Below are 22979 nucleotides of genomic sequence, written 5' to 3'. Positions count from 1 at the left end.
GTAAGTGTTTTCACCACTGCTAGGTCTTTTCCATGGCAGTGTGTTGTATCCTGCAGCTCAGATATCCTTTCCTCCATTGCCGTAAATCTGTCCGCGACCTTACGGAGATACTGTCTTAGGAGGGTGACCTCCATGCCCACCGTGCCTATTTTAGCTTCTAACATCAACCTGGACTGGTGGATTGCTGCCATTAGCGCCATGTTGTCTGAGTGGGCATCATTTGCATCTAAGGGAGGTTATAAGGGAGGGTCCACCTGTCTGAAATAGTTATCTATCTTCCCCTGACAGGTCTGTTTCAGGTCTTTATCTTTTGCCATCCCTGAAGGGAAGGGGGACTCACCACCATACACTTGTCAGCAGGTTAAGGCCTGTTGAGACTCTCATACTTGTCGGTCGTGCACACAATGATGATTTCCTCACACTGACCACTGTGACAGTACACGGCCCCAGCTTTTTTCAATTTAGTCACTGCTGATAGTTCTCTTGGGAAGCTCAGGATTAAAACCAGACCCCTCACCGTCACTGCAGGGATCTCCCCACACAAGCTGCTCGCTCCCCACTGCGCATCAGTCCCATCAAGAGTCGCAGCTCTCTTGAATCCTAGTGCCAACTCACTATTATCAGACCGTTATCAGATTGCTCACTCTGCCAGTGTCAGCTATGTGCCCCACGCAGGCCACTCAGGGGGTCAGGGCCAAACCGTGGTGTGGGGAACAGTCTTGGGGCTCGTCACTGTGTGCCTTCAGTTACGCTGGGCCTTTCTCTCTCCCTCTCAGCAGAGGCCCTTCCAGCAAGGAGGCATCCAACCTAGTATGTGGCTATGCCTCTGACGCAGTAGGCAGCAAGAACACCTCTCCCAGTCTTGGGCAGTCAGCTGCTCTTTATAAAGGGAGTGGGGTCCTACTCACATGGGTCCCAACTTATACGTTGTGAGTCAGGCAGTTGGATCACTGTTGCATTTGTGCCTCTATGCCCACGATGTCTCTAGTCCCTGCTCACCCCTGGACTGCCCAGGACTTACTGCCGTTGAGAGGGGTCTGTGCTCTGCACCAGCACCAAAACAGTCTTGGCCTGAATCGACCCTTTCGTTGCCTCCTGTGGGGTCCTGTATTGCAGATCTTCATCGCTGATATACTGCCAGGGCTCTGTGCAGTCCGTCATCAGGGGGTGGCCCTGGGGAGTCTCTCACCTCTTCTGTCCTCGGCGCTACACACAATTCCGACCGCAGCTGGCCACAGAACCCTTATCTGTCCAAGTAGCAGCTGCACCATGCCGTGCCGTTCCACAGTTTCCCGGTGGTCCTGGGAGCCAATACGCCGGGGCTCTCTCTCCCTGCCGTCAATGCTTCACACTTCTCTCCAAGCGGGCAGAAGCCTGCATGTCAGACCGTGGTGGCAGAGAAAACAGCAAAAGAGGCAGGAGTTGCAGGGTGTGGGGGGAGCGACACCTGCACCTCAATGCCCACAGCGTGCTCAGTCACTCCCCCGGACTTCGCTGGCTCCTCAGGGCACCTGTCGTAGGTATGTGTCGGGGAGGCGGCCATCTTAGGTGAGGGGACTGATCATCCCGTTGGCGCTTCCCTCCACCTAACTAATATGAGGGAATCCAAAACCGCATTGAAGAAGTTGTCTGCAGCCGGGGTGTGTGCTCAGGGTGTAGATATGGGCCGATGGGGAGCAGGGATGCAGGATCACATCAGTCATTCCGGCATCTTGCTGGCTATGACCCCCGAGATTGGGGCAGTGTTGTCACACACCAACAATAAGGGTCAGGACCAGCCAGTAGACTACATTATAAGGCTACTCCTCCCCAGAGAGCAGCGTTAGAGTGCCTTTGAGAGGGAAGCCTTTGCTGTTGTTTGGTCTCATAAGAAGATGAGACCATACCTTATTTGGGACTCACTTCAAGGTTCAAATCGACCACATGCCTCTCAGGCAGTTAATGCAGATGAGAGGAGAGAACGTCCAATTGTTGAGGTGGTCCATTTCCCTACAGGGGATGGACTTTGCAGTGGAACACAGACCAGAGACTGACCAGGCCTTTCCAGGTTCTTCCACTTAGATGATGAGGACTATCTAGCGGGATGTTAGAGCTCATCACCTTTCATCTGGGGGGTCATATAGGAAAGAGCTCTTTTTGCTTTGAATGCTGTGGTATTAGAACTGAAAGTGCACTGGAACCTGCTAAACAGGCCCCAGTGCCAGTGCTCTTTCCCTCAAATTGTATGTGAATTGGTACACTTAATTGGCAAGTTGCTTTAACCCCCCTCCCGCCCATAATTCCCTAGTATATGGTATCCGTGGTACCCAGGACAAAGGAGTTAAAGCGGTCACCATGGCTGAAGCGCCTTTTGTGCCACCCTGAGTGATCCGAGTAAAAGTAAGGTCTGCTACTGCAGCCTGCTCGAGTGTGACTCTGCACACACCATGTCAGACAGAGCCCCCTCACTGCCTTACTATATACAAGTCATTTCTAAGGTAGGCCTACTAAAGCCCAGGAGGCAGGGTGCATTATATTAATGGTGCAGGTATAGATGTACAGACACATATACCTCGACAGTAATCATGCTATTCAAGTTTACTGTAAGTGAAAAGCAATCCATAGGTTAACGTGGACTGTCTACCATACTAAATCGAGATACCCAGCTCCACAATGGCATTATTGAATTTAGTCGTCTTTGCTATCAACCACCGTGCTTTTTCACCCCGGACAGGATTCTTGTGTTGAGGAGGAACTGCCATGCACCCCGGTGCCACCCTTAGAGGGCTTTTAGAGCTGGATGCTGCCAAGACAGAAGTCTGACCTCATGCTATCACTGCCAGAGAACATGGGACAAAAGGCCTGGGCAGGAAGGAGGTCACACCTATGCCCTCCCAGGATGGCTAGTAAAAGACCATTCAAGGCAGCGAGCCTCAAGGGCTTCACTGCCTCTGATAAGTAAATAATTTGTCTCCCGGTGGAGACAAAGGCAACCCCCTGAACCCAAGCTCTCATGTTTGCGAGCAGCCGGGAAGTTAGGTATGCAGGAGGTGTACAACACCCGGAGGCTAGCCACACCTCTAGGGTGGGCATGTCGGTCTGTACAGCTGAGGATGGCCCGTACCATCTTGAAAAGTCACTATAACAGCGGGCCCCGGGTAGTTTGGTGACATACACCCACCGGGTGTTGTCATTTTAGGGGCAGATTAGCTGCAGGACTATTGGCCCATTGGCTACTAGCCCTCACTCCCCTAAACACCCCCTAAATACAGGATTTAAGGGGGAACCCCTCACAGCAGAACTCCAGATCTGCTCTGAAGAAGGAGGACAAAGAAGAGACTTGTGTCAGCATAAGACAGGACTCCACAAAGAAAAGGCGTGAAGTACTGCGCCTGTGGCAGCTCCCCTGCACCCCACCGGACCACTACTCGGCCAGGACCACAAACCGGTTCCAAAAGGAAGGTGAACCCCTCTGTAAGCCAAAGACTTCATCAGGACTCCCTAGGGCTAGAGGTACTAGTCCCCAGCAGTCAGCAGGCATAACCGGCATTTCCACGCTCCAAAGGAGGACCGACCACCGGGCCCCGTCGCGGACCAGCCCAAAAGTAACTGCCCACATGCCTTCTAGGAAGTGTAGTCCTGAACCTCTTTGAGTCTCAACCCTCTACAGCGTTCCTCGGACCTCTGAAAGAAGCTTGTTGGTGGTTTTTTTTGCTGACTACTACCTGCTTAACTTGACGCACCACACAGAGGAAACATCTGGCATCATCCCCCTCCTCTTCTGTGACACTGTTGTTGTGCCCTAGCATCCCAAAGACTGCTTCGTTGGCACACCTGGTAACGCCAGTTTCCGCAGGCACATTCAGCACCTTGGATAGCCAGGTATACCTCTTCACCTGAAAGGCCTGAGCTAGGAAGAGCTGTTCCGACTGGTGATTCCCGGTCCAGGGGCACATGCAAGCTTCACCTCCAAGGGTCTCCTCTGAACTCAACCTGCAAGTAGCGTTTTGTAAAGTGCTGTGTATTATACAGCTGCAATGGATCCCGTTCAGCACCATGGACAGCCATGTCACCTCTTCACCTGGACTCCCTGGGCAAGTTAGAATTCTTCAAACTGTCAGAGCTTGTTCAGAGGACTCGCAAGACCTTAACTCTGTATTTCTCCCATTGACTTGAATGGTAAAGTTTGACAGCTATGGATTGATTATCACTGTAAATTCTATAACTCCAGTTATACGAACTGTACATGCTCAATTCTGGTGTCTAAATTTATATAAAAATATTCTCTACTTTTATAAATAGGTGTTGGATTTCTTTAGAGTCATGTCAATTACTTATCGTCACTGTTGGTACTGTAAAATGCTTATACTTGACCTCCAAGTAAGCCTGTCTGCTGTTTGCCACTCTACCAGGACTGAGAGGATTACTAGCGTGAATCTAAGGTCCATTTATTGGTGCTGTGTTAATATTACATGGTAAGACCCCCAGCCATACCACATAATATTTCCACGTTGCTACATTCACAGTCACAGAACTCTCCGAGTCACCATTCAAAAAAGCAACAGTCCTCACTGAGAGGTGACCACTTAAGAATGACGGACACCTGGTCAGATGCCACAACCCCAGCAGATTGACTGCCTGGTAGGAATTTCCATGCAGTTTTAATCCTGCTCTGGGCAACCAAAATGCCCAAATTAGTAGTCTCTTATCCCCTAGGGTATTCTTTGCTCTGGGCTCAGTTAAATTACATTTCATCTCTTCACACATACAGTACACAATGTTTAGTTCACCCCACACCATCTACTACCCTGCTCTCTACTTTGAGATCCCAAAGGGCTCAATCAGGGGGTCAACTTGGTATTTTGAACATCTTAACAGTTGCTCAGGAAAATGCTGCAATGTGTCACGTCTAAGACTAAGACTAAGAGATTGTTGTCAATCACCCATCTCTGTTGCCATTTTTGTGCCTTTATGACAGAGCTCTCTACCATTTCCCATTCCTTTCCACTCCATCGTTATTATCAGAATATGTAAATCGGGGAGGTACCAGGTGAGAGAAGTATTGTATGTTTCAGTTCCATGCAATGTTATTTTCAGGTCCATGTCTTTCCTCTCATATCTCCCCTCAGACCACATCAACAAAAGTCCCTACTTCAGATGATCTCACAGCAAGTGCTTCATCATCAGCCAGTGGAAGCTTCCAGATCCCGGCACACACAGGGCAGGTTAATCTATTAGTGGATATTATAGAGCAAGAAAAACAAACCTGCAACTGTATTGGTTCCTTCCTCAAAAGTAAAACAGCAACACAGGAAAGACGATATTGTTGTCCATACATAGATATTCCTTTGCATGATGAGACATCTACTATTTCACAAATGGACATTGCTTACATGCTGTAAAGAGATCAAGGCTGTGAAAAAATGAAATTTTCCGCAGAATTGTAAGGTGTTGCGCTTCTCTATTGCCAAACCTGTTAGCTGAGCAAGCTTCATAAACCAAAATATCCTTAAAAATCGTGTTCAACTTGTGCTGATACTTGTGTGATTTCACCTCTGGATTATGATTCCCTTGTTTACTGCATCGGTGCGCAGGGGCGGCTAGCGACATTTTTAAGCGATAGGGCGTAAAAGTTCTGGATGAGTGCCTGGTGGCGTGCGAGCGTAGCGAGTGAGCTCATCCCCCATAAGGATGGTTCGGAGGGGTTCTCCCTCTGAATTAAAAAAAAAAGAGTGGGCAAATGGGGCATTTTCATACAAATTAGAGGAAACAAGAAGGCTCAACGCCCGAATGCAGGAACCGTTGCTGCATCTTTCTAGCTATTTGGCATTTACATAAGGAAACCCAATGTCCGCTCTCTGAGATTTCAAGATCAATTCATCTTTCGTACCAAACATTTAAGGATAGTAATGAATACCACAACCTGAAATGTGATTATGCACCAAATAACTGGTATTATTATGTAAACAAATAGTATTCAGACTATCTACCATGAAATGATGAAGGATTGAGTAGGTTCCGTTGGTCTTTCCAAGTTTTAACCATTGTCAGTGTAGGTATTTAACCCATAGTGCCAGTTTACAAAATTTACAACAATATGGCTTTTTAACCACAGACACAACTCTCTGAGGCATGATGGATAGCAATAACTGCACCAGGGGTCTTGAGGAGTCTGGCGATCAGGGATTTCTTTTTAATTGTTTTATTTTCAATTTTGCAAAAAACGCACAACATAAAAAGCAAATAGTCACTGTTGGCAGCATAACAATATGCAACTTGAAGTCATGATAGTGCTGAAGAGAACAGGGATTCTCCACAGCATGCAGCTCTCATTAAAATCCTTCAAAAATATTACCAGCAATATCCACACACAAAGACTTATCTTTTTCATTCATGACTGGAATAAAATCCATGGCTAAAGAGTGCTAAAACTCATCCCAGTACTTTGCTAACTCATGGCATGCCACATTTATCTCAAACTCTCAATGCCTTTGGCAGTGTCTGGAGCCTGCCAAGATGCCCAGCCTGGTCTACAAGATAAAACAGCCCATCTCACGCATGGAGCCCTAGCTCAACCTTGTTTTACTACATTCCCCCAGATTCTGTATTAGACATTACAGACATGATGAATGCCTCAGTCCACGCTGCAGTAGTGTTCTGTCCTAGATAATACCCCTGGCACCCTACCTCTATACTTGATGCCCTCTCTGGGACAGGCCATGATTTCACAACTTGACCGCCAAGCAGACTCTACACAATTATGGATGAAAGTACATGATGCATTAAAGTATAGTTAATTTTTAGGCTATAAAATGTAATATGTTACCAAATCATGCAACCAAATTTGTTTGACTGTTATTGTTCTGTAACACTGAGAGTGTTTTTTTTTTTTAAGTGTGAGCTGTATATATCAACTCATATGAATATTTTAAGCTTTTATTGACCTACCCAGAGACTCTTGCACAAGTTAGTGATATACTTGCCTTTTATAGTAGGGAAATACAGCTGTCAACTAGTCAGCTACATGTTAATGCTGTCTTTGTAATAAACCAGAGGTATTTAATGGCTTGTATTTCTGCACTATTTGGCCACCTTTACAGTAACATAAGTATTAATCAGACAGATTTCTTCAGACCATTTGCCGAAATAAAGATTCTTTTAAAACGTAGCATGTAAACAGTCCAGCAAAAGCATAGCAGGGATGCCAGGGGACACGGTGCAGGCAAGGAAAATACCCCCCCTCCCACCGTTATAGCAGTTAGATTAGTAAAAAAATACAACAATAGACAGGGTTTAATTGGCACCTTAGGACTTCCGGCCCTGCTACAACATTGGTTACTACTGTCATTTATCTTAGCATAACCTCCATTTTCGACAACTACTAGGTGTGTTTTAGGACCGAGTTACAGATTCAGGCAAAACACAGAGAATAAAGCATGCAAATAGGCTTTGCTCCCACTGCGCGCATGTTATTTAAAACACTTAGTATACGCTGATTGCCAAAGTGAAAATGTTACAGGGCTGCTCACAGCCCTTGGAGGTGAACGTTAAAAGGACTTTGTTTAGCGCATGTAAAAGGCTTTTGACACAGTGAGGATTCACCATGCAGGAGCAAATTGTGTGCAGCCACCTAGCAGGGAATGACACACATGGGTCAGGCAGAGGTGTTACTGCAGGCTCAGCCCAGACAGGAGACCGGGGGTCTGCAGTCAAAACGCAAGGTACATTCAGACAGAAACAGGGTGGGGGTCTGAATGGACTCCCATTTCCCGTATATAACAACTGTGACACAATCTCGCGGCATACCCTGGTTTCAGCATCCGATGCTGCAAGAGGTGAAATGTTATACGTCTCAAATACTTGATCATAAGCTCCCGCCTAGTCCTCCATGTGGCATCAGTCCTTGGACTACAACTACCTGGCCTAGCCACCAGAAATAATATTGTATGCGTACGTCCGTTTATGCCAGTATCATACGATACCCTCTTTTTAGCGCCCCCCCCACCTGAGGACATTTACCCTGGAAACAGTCATTCTAGTGCCCCCTCTACACCCGAGATAACTTCTCGTCTCTCGCGATCTCATCCGTTCTCCAATTACCCGTGCTTTACTCCTGTGGCACCCCATTGCGGTCTCTTCTCATCTTTGCCCATCTGAACTGTGGCACCTTTGTGTTTGACCCGGCCCTGCTAACCCGTGGTACAAACGGAACAAGGTTTCCATCTCCTGGCAATGCCCGCTGGCCTACCTATGTTGCAGTCTCTGACCCCAGGGTCTGGATAAATTTGTTTACTCAAAACCAGTCGTGGCTCGCGGGGAGAGGGAGGGGGAGAGAGGGAGGGGGGGAGAGGGAGGGGGGGAGAGGGAGAGGGAGGAGTGGGGGGGGAGGGGGATGTCGCGCGGGGCGAGTGTTAAAATAAATTTGAAAAAATCCTTATCCTACCTGAGGTCCTGAGCATGTCCACGCCGCCTCGGGTCCGTCGGCGCCTACAGCCCCTCTCAGGCTCTCAGCCAATCCTGAGGCACGGTTACTGCTTGCCCGCCTGCCCATTAGGAGACCGAGGTTTGAGCCTTTGCTCAACCCTCGGTCTCCTAATGGGCATGCGCCAGCCAGAGCAGACACTAGTGCGCATGACTGGGCACGGAGCGAAAATCCGCTCACCTTCCCCAATCATGCGCACTTGTGCTGCTGCCTGTTGCCCCTGCCTGGTCCGTCTGACAATCATGTCAGTCAACATGACGCCGGTCCACCCACCCCCTTCAGACTCTGAAGGGGGTGGGCGGTCCGACGTGATGCTGACTGACATGATTGTCAGTTCTCCCTCTGCTTCTTTGAACTTAAGTAAATGGATTCTGTTTACTTAAGTTCAAAGACGCCGACGCTACGGGTGGGGGGGCTACGCCCCAATGCCTTTATGGACGCACCGCTACTGTCGGTGCGTGATCCATTCCTTGGGAGCAAAGGACAGACACTACTACCAGCAGAAAGAATCACATTGTGAAGGAAGAAAAGACACCATCATCTGCTTTGCTATTTAGCAGTAGAAGCACCAACATGGAGGGTGTAAGGACAGACACCATTTTCTACAAAGAAACAGAGGACAGCAAATGCCTGGGCAGCACTATCTGTAGAGAAACCTGAGACAACTTTCTTTTTCTTTCACGGAGTTTTATATAGCGCGAACGTGATCCGAATCGGGTATCAGAGCGCTTTACATAGCATCAGTTGCGTTACATGAGGACACATTCATTTTTTTAGGCACAGTGAGATTAAGTGATTTGCCCAAAATCACAGGATGTTCAGCGCCATTGCCGAGACTCGAACCCAGTTCCCCAGATTCGAGGTAGACCGCCCTAGCCGTTAGGCTAACTCCTCTCCTCTCTCCTTTACAGCTCTAACACAAATGCACTGCTGAAAAGAATGGGCATGCTCGGACCACCCACTGATTGCAAACAAGATTGAAATACATCAAATGGCATTTGTGGGCATTACATGGTATGGGTGGTCATCTAAGAGGTCATACAGACTACAGGTCACACAATCTATTTTCCACCGGCACTGTGGGTTTCTCCAGAAGCATGCACGGCTCATCGCGGCAAAGAGAGACTTCGCTAGTGGCTTGTCTAAAAAGATAGGCATCATGAAAACTAGTCTGGTTAACTGTCTGCTTCATGCTTTGTTTTTGCATCTGAAAGGACACAAAGCATTTTGTGGAGAAATTTATGAAGCTGGAAGCCTCTAGTGCTTACCTTCATGTCATTCTTGATCAGCTCTCGCTTTACATTATCGGCGCTGGCTTCAAATCGCAGGCTCTTGTCAAAGTCTGAGAGATAACACTTCCCCCTGTAATCTAAGGACAGTGAGAACACTTTCATAAATACCATTCATCTGTTTAGAAATTATAGCAGTTTCGATAGGCTTTTCTCATATAGCGACACCATAAACACATTACACAATTATACAGTTAAGACTTGAGGTAAGGCAGAGGTTTCTTTTCCACTTGATTGAAAACCTTATCTAAATGAGATGTGCCGATTGTTTCCCCAAGTAAAATCCTGCATAACTGACCATGGATTATTTTACATGCTTGTGAAATGGTTGATATGGTAAAACATTTATCAGCATTTCACTACACTCTAAACTTAAAAAGGCAAAATCTAAAGAAAGAGGGACATGAAGCCCGAGTGAAGTGTTGTTATACAACCAATGCATCCAGATCTAAGATGAAAGGTACAGGGCAAGGGGGGCGTGGCCGAGCTGCAGACCAAGATGGCCATGTAGCTGAGGAGCTTCGCTCCCCAGTACAACTGGCCATCCCGGCGGCTACAGCCTATGATGAAAGGCTGCAGCGGGACGACTATGCCCCCCGTACGCCCAGCGACCCCTTTCAAACTAATTTCCAGCCCCGGGAACCGCAGCAACGCCAAAGTGCATGGAAGGCCTGGGGCGCGAGGCTCAGCCGGGGGCTCAAGTTTTGCACTGCCGCCATCGGGAGCAGAGACTCCGCTTCCTCGGAATCGGGACCCTGGCGGCCTGCGGGCTGAGCAACAAGGGCATCACAACGGACTCCTGAGGTGGCACAAAGACCATACCGACCATACCGACCATACCGACCTGGGGCGAGCGAGAGACGGAGGGCCCGGAGGACAGCCTCACAACCCACAGGTACGCCCGCTCGGTGTCCCCGGAGGCCCCATGGAGAAATGGTCCTGGGGAGAGCCTGGGGACCGGCCGTCTAGTTGGGCCGATACAGTGACCTTCTGCACTTGACCGGCCCCCCTGTCCCTGCGCTCGCTGCACCATCACTGTGGCACTTGTGGCAGCACCCGATGGCATAATGGCAGACACCTGACACGCCCTGAGGCCTGATTTGAGTTGGCTCCTCTGCCTTCTTTCTGGGCAGCTATAGTGCTAAGGCCACAAGAGAGATGTACACACTGCACACAGCGGCAACATGATGAAGAGTGCTCTACAGGAAAACACACGGCACCGGGGGACTGACTCTCCCTACCAACACAGGACCCTTGAGGGGGTAGACACTGGGCGGTTGGGCCTAACTGGCCTTGGGTAACGCCATCAGCAAAGAGAACGTGGCAGATCACCTCCCTATTAGACATGGGCAGAGGGTAGCCCAGTCAAAGAAAGTTACCCTTCGAAAAGATAGGCGGCGGAACAGACTCAACTGGCAGCAACATGCCACCGCCCCACCCCAGCTGCCCTTGCAAGGCAACGAGGCACTCATGACTGAACTTAGGGCTGGTTTCAAGGCCCCGGACATCCGCTTCGATGCGCTGGACAAAAGGCTGGATCAGATGGGGGCCAGGTTAGACCAACACAGCAAGAGGCTGGACACCGCTGAGGGTAGGATCTCGGACCTAGAGGACAATTTACACAAGCACCCAAACGACTGGAGAGAATGGAAAAGGTGCTCAAAACCATCGCTATAAAAAAATGAGGATTTGGAGGCCAGAGGGAGACGCAATACATTCGTATCCTGGGTGCCCCAGAGTCAACGAACACAGGGCTGCTAGATGGATTCATGGAGGGCCTCTTGATTGACTTATTCGGACGGGACTCATTCACTGCCACCTTTGTCGAATGAGTGCAGCGGACCCTTGGACCCCAGCCTAACCCCAGCTGTCCCTCCTGACCAATGATGGCACGGCTTCTGAACTTCAAAGATAGGAACACAGCCCTATGGATGGCATGGGAAAGGGGGTCACTGGAATGGCAGGGTTTCTTCATCTCCCTGTACCCTGATTTCACCGGGATGGTGCAAGAGGCCCGACGACATTTCGCAATGGTCAAGGCTACACTACGCGAGGCCGGCCTGAAATATGGGATGTTATATCCAGCACATCTGAGGGTGGATGTTGATGGCAGATCTTGGATCTTTGACTCACCAGCAGCTGTACAGGACTACGTTAGAACTCGAGCAACTACTGGGCTGCCAAGGAAATCACCCTTGCTAGACCTGCCCCCCCCCCCCCCCGGGGGTCAGACTCCGGCACCGGTGTTGAACTGTTCTCCGCCAGCTGATGGACTCACTGTATTGCAATATGTCAATAAGTATTGCCTGTGTTTCATGTTACGCTATAACAGTTAACATGTTGACTGGCAGGTTAACGGTAGTTCTGATTTTTTCATTTATATATTTAATGTAGCCTGGGACGAGGCATAGCGTTGCCTCCCTCTTGCTTAGCCTCCTGTCTAAGGTTCGATCACTTAGAATAACTGTAACAACTGTTTATGATTCTGTGCGGGATTTGGGATTTCCCCTATGTTGAGGATAAGGGGATGGTTGGGGGGCATGTGGGAGGAGTTTGGTTGATATCACTGTTTTCCTTTCAAAGACTCATGGTAATGATGTACAATTTCACCACTGGTCCACGAAGTAGAATAGTCTCAAATTCCTTTCATGGCACGTAGAGCTAATCTCCTGGAGAACATTCGCGCATTTACTAAACAACCTGTTAGCTGTGTAACGTGGTATCGGACACTTTTTGGCACTTCAGCCATTTATATACTTCTTCTTCCGAGTCGGATTGGGGCTGGATATAGTTCTTTTAAAAGGCTGGACTTATTTAGTCCTTGCCTGCTGTTATTTTTGATGAAAAGCGGCAGGCCATGGTGACTGATCAGTGGAGTACACTAGATGAACACATATGTTCATTTTGGTCAAAAATTGAAGACATCAATTAGACTTGCCCTAATGAAGTTCTTGGTATAGAACGAAACGCGTTGGCTGTTTGCTGTACAATTGTCATCACTATTAAGAAGAATAAAGAACTTTTGATTTTTCTCAACACTAGACGGACATTCGTATATTTACTTCTCTTTGGACTCTTTTGTAAGGTGGTGCAACCTACAGTTGATACAAAGCTAATCTCCTGGAGGACATTACCCTGATGTCCTGGAATGTACGAGGGCTCAATGACACACGTACATGCAAACAGGTTCTGCACTATTTACAACGCCACCAGCTAGATATTGCACTCCTCCAGGAGACGCATCTACCCCCACATGCATCCCCGGGCTTTGCCGCCAGTTGGGGGTTCAAACTGATAATTTGCTGGCTATAGTACATATGCAAGGGGGGTTTTGATACTCATACATAAGCGACTACCATTTAAGACAGTAGAGGTATGTACAGATCAGGCGGGTAGATACTTACTGGTGAAAGGATGGCTCCTTGGGAATACGATCCTTTTGGTTAACGTTTATGTACCCAATAGGGACAACCCAGACTTTTTTGTGGAACTCCACTGCCGCATGGACGGAATGGGGGCTGATCACATTTGCATGGGGGGGTGACTTCAACATCTTATTGAACCCTAGGTTAGATAGCACGGCTAGAACACCAGATACGAAACCCAGGGCCAGGCAAACACTAACCAATTTGATAGACGCATATCAACTGTCGTCTGGTGCGACACAAATCTAGATAAACCTGCTTACACTCACTACTCAGCCCCTCATAACACATGGACCCACTTGGATTATTGATTTCTCACCCGAGCATAACAGCGTGGTTGAACACATTTACCCACCTTCCACATACTCTTTCAGATCATGCCCCAGTAGTGCTCCGGTTACGGGTCCCTGGGGCGGGAGACAGGGTGAAACAGTGGAGATTCCCAGGGATGGCCCTCCGAGATTCGGTCTTCAAGGTGGAATTACATTTAGAAGTAGATGGATACTTTGACACGGTAAATATCAAGGCCACACTATGGGAGGAGCTCAAAGCTTACATAAGAGGGGTTTGCATCTCCAAGAGTGCTGGCATACTAAGGGATTTGCGGCGTACATTGGCAGGAATCGAGGCCCAACTTCCGACAATAGATGCGGACCAAGAGGCGTCCCGGACTGCCTCTGGTCTGAGACAGAGGGCGGCACTGCTGTACCGGTTTCAGGAGGCGCCGAAACTGGAAGCACACTTTTTGGGGAAACAAGCGATAGCCAGGTGATATATACGACCAAGGTCACTCGGGCTCCTTGGCCGGTAATAGTTATTTAGATGAGGTGGCCATGGGCTGGCTGAAAGATACACACAGGAACTTCCTTGTGAATCACTTCACAAAATCCAAGTGATCCAAGCAATAGAAGACATGGACGACTCAAAATCGCCAGGCCTTGACAGGTTCCCGGGTTGTTTTTATAAGGTGTTCAAGAAAACACTGGCCCTGCATCTCCTTGACGTGTACCAGGAAGCCATGGATATAGGCGAACTCCCACCGACACTGCGGGAGGCGGTTATCACACTCCTCCCAAATCAGGCAACGATCCGCAAAGTGCTTGCTCCTATAGAACCCTCTCACAACTGAATTTTGCTACATGCTGGTCAATACTCTGTCCCTGATATTCGATCAGATGATATCACCGGCCCAGGCGGTCTTTATTCTGCACAGATCCACTGCGCTGAACCTGGGTATCCTGTTTGCTACCCTTCATAGGGTCGACCCCTTGCTTCCGCTGGCGGTGATCCTCTTGGATCCCGAAAAACCTTTCACTCGTTGGAATGGCCCTTTCTCAATGCCACATTGGTGCGATTAGGGCTGCCACCCAGATGTATATCAGTGATATCCCTGCTATATACTCGCCCTTAGGCCGGTGTACAGTTGAATAGCTCCCTGACAGCCCCTCTCATGCTGTCGAGGGGGACCTGACAGGGGAGCCCCCTCTCCCCGCTGCTGTTTATAATAGCGATGGACCCTCGTACGCCACCTCCAAGATAATCATTCCCACCGGGGTATACAGTATAAGACAGGCCCCTTACTGATTGCATTATACGCAGACAACATCATCCTTTATGTGAGATACCCAGATGAAAACCTAGGAACGATTCTCCGAGTGATCACTCGCTACAGTGTCCTGCCAGGTTTGCAAATTAATTGGGGCAAGTCCAAGGTTTTCCCTTTAACCGAGGCCCACAGTAGTCGGAGTACGGAATACCCACTAAAATGGTGTGACGTCAAATATTTAGGCATTCATATTAATCCAACTTAACTATGGCCCGGCTATGGAGAAACTAAATGATAAAATTGGGCGCTGACTGCAACTACCCCTGTCAATGGCCGGGAGAATTGCCTTGATTAAAATGGTTGTTCTCCCTTAGTTCTTGTACCTCTTCCAGAACATACCAATACCGTTGTACAAGAGCTTCTTTGCCACACTCCACTCCCAGCTAATACGGCTGGTATAGGTGGGCGTACAGCCCAGGGTCAGCTGGGACGCCATTACCGTATGAACAAGGGAGTTTGGGATCCCGAATTTTCGAGTCTATCATTTAATAGCACAATGCAGCTTCTCAAGACACTGGTTGCACTCTGACTCCCAGATCTCTTATCTCCGGCCAGAAGTCGATCTCTCTCATCCTACCCTCCCTGTCGGCACTCCTGCCGATTGACCTGGCCCGAGACCCACTTGACCTGCAAACGTCATCCACGACCAGTTGGGCCTGGAAGCAATTGACCCCGGCAACCGGGGCGCCGCTACTATACTCCTCGTCCCTCTGTTAACGGAGAACCTATGGATCCCTATTACACGGGAGGCAACAGTGCAACGCACCCCAACTAAATTTGAACTGGCAACATTCAGGGATATGTACCCCAATGGCCACATCTATTCTCGTAGCGAAGACGCCCGATTCTGGGAGGCTACATTTATGGATCAGTTCATACTATGCCGTCTGCAAATAGCACTAAGATCGCAGGTCGCCAGATACCCCATAGAACCACCAGACTTCCCACCGCTGACACTCCTCATCAAGGATAAAGGCGGGGAGCACCTAATGTCTGAAATGTCCAAGGCCACTATTTCACTGCTCCCAGCTAAGGATGAAGGGGTACAACAGGTGTGGGAAGAGGATGTGGGTGAACCCCTCACGGACATACAATGGCGTTTCTGTTGTGAGCGACAACACGTAGAGTCTCCTTTAATCACAAACATAAGATACTACACTTTAAATACTTGCGGCGGGCTTATATTACCCCTGTTAGGGTTCACCACATGGATCCCTCCCGACCACACATATGCCCTCGGTGCAGCATCCTAATCGCAGATTTTGCACACATGACATGGACATATGACAAGGTGGCCCAATTCTGGACAAGGGTGTTCGAAGAACTCTCACATACGACCTGCTCGCCCATTTGCCCTATGACCCTAATGGCACTGCTGGGATATGTTAAGGATCTCCCCAAATCCTCCCGGCTCTTCGGCGCATTAGCATTATTATTGGCCAAGAGAGAACTCGCAATACACTGGGGGAGTAAATACTCACCCATATTGAAAGGGTAGATGTTTAGCATGTCATACTGCAATACTAACAGTGAATTATATACCCAGCTTCAAGGCCACTTGACATATGGCAACCCTTTAGATCCTACTTATTAGCACAAACATCGGTGAGCTCACAAACTGAACAGGCCTCCTCATCAGGGCATTGCATTGAATAAACTGTGGGGACACTCTCACTAAGTGTATATTGCTGTTTGTAACTTATGTACAATTGTTTTACCCATGGACTCAGGGCAGAAAAATATGTATACAGTTTTGGCTGCTATATACACATATGGACCTAAAATGTATTGCTTGGTTTTAAGGAAAATATAAACAAAGCTTTAAACATTTTTTTTAAAAGTACAGGGCAACGCAACCAGTGTGCACTGACTTCGATAACAACAATGCTGAATAAAGGCTGCATGATGACACCTGCTCTTTCACCAGTCACATACCCTGTAAACACCGGTACGAATATGCCGTACGTCATGCGGCCCCCTTTTTAAGCCTTAACAGGCCTGAGATCCTCCTCCCTTTTTTTTTGTTTGAATCTATTTTATTAAGTTTAATAAACAAAGCAGACATTTATTTTGCACTTGTTGACTTGTTCAAGCTGTAGACCTTCTCCCCTTATTAATGAAATTCGGCCCCAGGTGATGGGGTCTCTGGGGCCTATTGAGACATGGGAAGAGGGAACACGCACCCTTGTATTCTTATTAAAGGAATAAGGGACTGGTGGCTTGGGTCCCCGGGCCCTTAGTAGTTTGGGGTTGGGGCCTAAAGTGCCTCCCTCCCCTTAATAACAAAAAAGGTCACAGGGGATGGGGTCTCCGGTGCCAAAAGTGGCTTACGAAGAGGGCCAAAGGGTTGGTCGCAGGCTGTGCGTCCAACTCCATGCTGCACATAGCATTTGTCCATGCACTACATGGGGTTGGCCACCCGCGGGGATTGAAGAGATATATATATATATATATATATATATATATATATATATATATTATCTACTGGCGGTCGCCAGTAGATAGTTATAGTTAGGACCGTGTTTCCATAGGAAATCCGCAACATTCTATTTGGAATAACTTTGGCGCCGGTTGACGAATCCTCGCAAAATTTTCAAAATAGGTGGGGCTCTCCGCTCCGCTCCTACCCTGAAAGTCTCGGGGTGATTCGTCAAGCGTGGGCCGAGAAAAAAGGGGGTCCCAAAACACGTTTTCCCCATGCATTTTTCCATAGGACCTTTAGTCGAAGGTACAGCCCGAACGGCTGAACAGAATTACTTGAAATTTGGCAGAGAGGTAGTCCTCAGGTCAGGGAAGTGCCTTTTGCATGTGTGGTGTCAATCTGTTCAGTAGTTCCTGAGAAAATCAAAAGTAAAATCATATATATATGTGGGCGGAGCCTAACCACACATCTCATCCTGAGATCTGATTGGCTATCAGCACTTCATCCAAGAAGTGTTGGCAGCCATCTTGGGACCAATATACATGATAGCACCTCATTAAAAAGCATTGCAGTTAATAGAAGGTTTTAAGACTTTAGTTACATTATAAATCATTTGTTGATGGTACCATACTCATTTTAGGAATTGTGGTATGTTCTAAGGTGATTTCACCATGTGAAAAAGCCTTCTGCTGGGATATCATGATTGAAAGAAAAATATTTTCTCATGCTTTTCCCACAGAGGTTTGGAAGGTGATCTATAAGCTAAACTGAGAGCTTATTTTCTGTAAATTCACATTATCTTTCTCAGTCATGTGAGAATGAATTCTGACATTCTCAGTAAAACATGTACATCCAACAAGGGCAGAGACTGTCAGTTGATTCCTTTGTGTTCTACTGCAGCTTCCCAGAGTGTTCCAAAGAACAACTAGAGTGCTAACAGTCCTACTTATGATAAACGTATGGCACACCTGAAGCCATCTTGCTTGGATTAAAGTGGTAACTCTTAAAACATTTAATTTAAAAAGGAACAAAATGAGGGGGTTCATTTTTCCATAAAAAGTATGATTAGTGCTGCAGAAAGAAAAATTAGGGCACATTTTGAGTGACTTCTCAAATCCTCTTCTATTTCATTAAAAAATTCTGACATGCAGACTGAAACATGCACTTTCAATACCAGCAGCAGTTTCCCCTGGTGAGGAGTAGCTTTACTACAGTGATCCAATGAGCAAAAAGAGTGCTAACATTCTGAATTTATGGCAAATGTGTGACACATCTGAATGCCTTCTTGATGGAATCAAAGTAAAAACCTGAAAGTATTTCCTACTGAGGAGACTGCAGTAAATGAGGAAATTAGGAAACTTCATAACAAATAAGTCTCCCAAGATGGCCACCAGAGACAAAAGAGCCCAAATGTAGCCCAAATATCACCCAGATGTAGCCCAAATATAGCCCAATGACAGAAGTGTGCAAAACACTTATTATTTTGTGTTTTTGCAGTGTTATATAGTGCAGACTTGTCAGGTATTGGAGTGCTTTACATGAGCATTGGTTACATCACACAAGAACAAATTCATTTTGGTTGTAGACATGGGGAGACTAAGTGATTTGACCAGAATCACAAAATGTCGAGCTGAAGCAGAAACTCCCCTGGTTCCCCAGTTGCAAAGTCTGCAGTTCTGGAAGTAACACCACATCCTCTCCCCTAAGTGCAACATTTAATCAAGTGGTCCACTGGATAAAAAAACATAAAGGTAACAAATAATTTAAAAGTGCTTTGTCGCTATTTGAAAACTCAGAAAATATGTCCTTATTTTAGTCTTTTAGAGCACTAACCATAATTTTGATGCCAATAAGACCCTCTCATATATGTAATTTCTAAAGGAAATGCTCTAGGTATTACAGTTTTGATTACATCAAGATGACGTCAGGCGTTCCACACTTTTGTAATAAATATAGAATGTTAGCAATCTAGTTGTTCATTAGAATACTGTTGAGAGGCAGAGGCCAGGGGCACGGACTCTGAAAATTGAAGGCAGGTAGGAGGGTGCAAAGGCAACAATTTAACCACACTGAGCAGGCAGGAAGGGCCGTGGCAGCACAACAGACTATGGAGGGCAGTGGAAAGGGGGGCAGGGGCAACAAACCAACAATACAGGACTTGCAAGAGAGGCTGTGGTGATGTAATAGACCATTGTGGGCAGAAGGAAGAGGCAATGGTAGTACAACCATACATGCCAACAGACCCGATTCAGCCAGGAAACGTCCAATGTTTTTAAGCTTAAATGGGCTTTATTTGATCTGTCTCCTGTCTACAATCTCCTCTTTTTCAATGCAACTCAAAGGGGAAAATCAATACCCCAGTTTTTTTTCAAAATCTCCCTCTTACCAAGTTCAAAATGTTCGCAAGTATGGTACATTGGATCATGGAAGGAAATGGGGTAGGGACATGGACTTGGATAACAGAGGACAGGAGGGACATGGAGAGGTGTACCAAACAGACCCTGCTATGGCAGGCATCAGGGTTTGCAGCAGCACAATACACCACACAGGGCATGCGGGACGGGAGTGCAGCACAACAATCCATAGAAAGCAAGAGGGAGGGGACAGGACCATGCACATGGACAACAGAGAACAGAGGGGCAAGAGGCAATGGTAGCTAGCTGACCATAATGGACAGCCAGGAGAGAAAGCTGCAGCATAACAGACCATAAAGGACAGGAGGGACGGATCAGGGGCATTACAATGGAACAGACAAGCCAGGAGGGAGGGCGTAGGGGTCTGCACATGTAAACAGAGGGCTGGGGGCAAGGGGGCAGGGCAGGAGCAGCAAGATAGCCATGGAGGTCAGGCAGGATGGGCACTAGAAGCAAGACACACCATGAAGAGCAACAGTGAGACTGTGATGGCATACACACAGACCATGGAGGAAAGGTGGGAGGGGGTCAGGGGCAGCTAACTGACCCTACAGGGAAGGTGGGAGGGGCCATGGCAGCACAGAAGACCATGCATGGCAAGTGGGAGGGTTAGTGGCAGCACAATGGCTATGATGGGCAAGAAGGAGGGTTCAGGGGCATGCACAAAGGACGATGGAGGATAGAAGGGAGGGTCAGGACCTGTGCACAGACAAGAAAGTTCAGGGAAGGGGCCTCACAACAGACCGCACGGGGCAGGCAGGAGGAGCAGTTGCAGAACAACAGACCAGGGAAGGCAGAAGGGTGTGGCAGTACAATGGACCATGTAGGACAGGAGGAAGAGGATAGGGGCATGGCATGTGGACAGGCAGGGTGGAGGTGGCAGGGACAGGTTACAGTCATCTGACAATGCTAGGCAGGTGGGAGGGGAGTGGCAGCTCAACAGAACACTCAGAGTAGATAGGAGTGGCAGGTCCATGGGACATGGTGGGCAAAAAGGATGTAGCAGGGGCATGCACAAAGACCTCGGAGGGCAGGGGGAAGGAGAATAGGGGCAGCAAGCTAAGCACAGAGTTTAAGCAGGAGGGCAATGATGGGGCATAGAATTGGGCAATGGAGGGCAGGAGGAGTGGACTGGTACATCATACTAAATTGAGGGCAGTGGCAGCACATCAGACCATGCATGGCAGGAGGGAGGAGGCTAGTCCATGGATTCACACAACAGAGGATAGGGAGGAGGGGGATGGGGCAGCAAGCTAACTGTTCAGAGAAGGCGAGTATTAGGAACTTTATTGTTTTTAAAACGTGTGTCTGTGCGAACTACTTAAAATATGAACAAGTATGCAGCATAATCTCACTTTTATTCAGGAAGAAGAGGACGTTTGTGACTGTGACTCCGGGCTCACTTGGCAGAAACACCCCCTGACCCTCCACCCCCTATCGCAAAATGTAATGCCCGTGAAAAGGGTAGGTGAACACAGTGTTATATAGAACATAGTCCTGAGAGAACGATTGAAAATGAAAACTAGATATAGTGTATGGTATAAACTATGCACCAAAAAGTGTGATATAAGATGAACCGGACGTGAAATATAATATGCAATACATTGTGCGCAATGACAGATTCATTGGAGAGCGCGAGATAGCACAGGCACTAGCGCGTGCTATGCGATATGCGCCTTGGAGTGTAATATGCACAGGGCAGTGTTGTATAACCTAACTAGTCTCTAAAGTTGTAATATAAAATATGTGCTGGGGAGTGTAACGTTGCATATGCACTGTGACAAAGATATGGATCCCAGATTGTAATATGTATGGCATAGCACTGTGCGTTATAACATAGGCATCGAGGAAGGCACGTTAGATGGGGCAATATAACCCGTGCGAAGACAAGTGTGGCATGACATATTCACGGGGTGGTGTTACAGTGCACATGGGCTAGAGAGTGTCATAGCATATGCACTAGCTAGTGGAATACAACACAGAGGTGTGTGGCACTCAGCAGGCAACGGTGGGTGTAACACAGCATTGGGTTCTTCCAAGGAGCGCGCTGTGACTCTCAAGTGATGTTCGTCCCCTTTCCAGAGAGTAAAATAAAAAGTATTAAACATCCGGCAGTGGATGTGTGTTTTATTAACCGTGAGGGGGGTTTCTTCCATAGTTTTGGTCGAATTTTTGTCGAATCCCCTTTGAATGGCTTGGTGTGCATGTGTATTAAATGTGCCCGTCAATAGCTTGACCATGACGAGGCAGTGTAGGCAACCCAGAACATAGATCTGAGTCACTAACACTTTTACCTCATATTTTTAATTAGGCGAGGAGACATCGTAATAAAATTGTTGAGATAGTACTTCCTCTCCTATTTTTAACATTCATCTACATCTTCATCGAGCCCCACCTTTCCATTTGAACTATCGGCTATCTTGGATATAAAAGATCTCCATAAGAGTGCTCTCTAAACAAGAGCCCGTCGGGTATTGCACCAGCCGACTCGACGTAGGAGCAGCCCGATGATGTTACATTACATCCTGAAGGGTATGTGATTCACAATATCCTGATGGCTGTGTGAGGGCTCCAATATCCATAACAGTCCTCCCCTTACATGGTGCGTCCTCTTCCTAGGAACAGCTTTGTCATTTTCTTATTGTACCCATGTTTGTATAAATAAACGACAAGGGTGTCTACCGGGATTAGGCATGGTAGGGCATCAGACATGTCAGAGCTTCCCTAGAGATGTAAATACATTCCACATGGATTCATTGTATGCATAGTCGCCTTTTAATGAATATCACGCAAATCGTCATGGTGATCGGTACGTACGGTTTGTCCAGCATGTCCTAGGTGTGTCTATAAATATATATTTTTTAAAAATAATAAAAAACAGTGGCTGGCCCTGGGGATTGCGGTCAAAAAAATATAATTAGGAGACAGGCCCTGGGGGATGGGGTCATCAGGGCCAATAAATTAGAATAAGAAGGAGAACCACACAGCCCCCCTTCTTAAAAAATTAAAATAAATAAAAGACTGGCATCGTGCCGGAGGCCACACCCCCTCCTTCCAGCACTCTGCAAACGCACCCCCTGGCGAGTTGTAAGTTGGGGAATTAATTCCTCTTCAATACTGAGGGTCCCTGAGGGCCAACTAGCCCAACAGGCATCTCCAGTATGCGCCAGAGAGCTGCGCTGCAGACAGGTGTTCTGAGGCCAAGCCCCTTTTTACACCTCTCTGCAACGCAGCTCTGTGGCGCTTACTGGAGGTACCTAGTGGTCTAGTTTGACCCTAGGGACCCTTAGAATTCAAGGGGACCTAATCTCTCAACTTAGAACAGCCACAGGGCGCGTTTACACAGTGGTGAAGGGAGGGGA

General features: G+C 47.6%; 1 protein-coding gene across 4 annotated transcripts in view; it reads right to left on the bottom strand.

Moving 5' to 3' along the window:
• Nucleotides 1-22979, bottom strand: part of LOC146833852 (2-5A-dependent ribonuclease-like) — a 409083-nt gene that overhangs the window by 255549 nt on the left and 130555 nt on the right. For all 4 annotated transcript variants that reach the window (XR_014960622.1, XM_085601751.1, XM_085601752.1 and 1 more), the window contains exon 3: nt 9730-9830. Coding sequence is in view for 3 of the 4 variants with exons in the window: in XM_085601751.1 (XP_085457877.1) it covers nt 9730-9830 (101 nt within the window). In the remaining variant the exon portion in view is untranslated. The remainder of the gene's footprint in view (nt 1-9729; nt 9831-22979) is intronic.

The sequence above is a fragment of the Triturus cristatus genome, chromosome 4_2 (genome assembly GCF_964204655.1).
Source record: "Triturus cristatus chromosome 4_2, aTriCri1.1, whole genome shotgun sequence".
NCBI lineage: Eukaryota > Metazoa > Chordata > Amphibia > Caudata > Salamandridae > Triturus > Triturus cristatus.
Note: the sequence above shows the minus strand (reverse complement) of the source record. Positions and strands in the feature narration are given on the sequence as shown.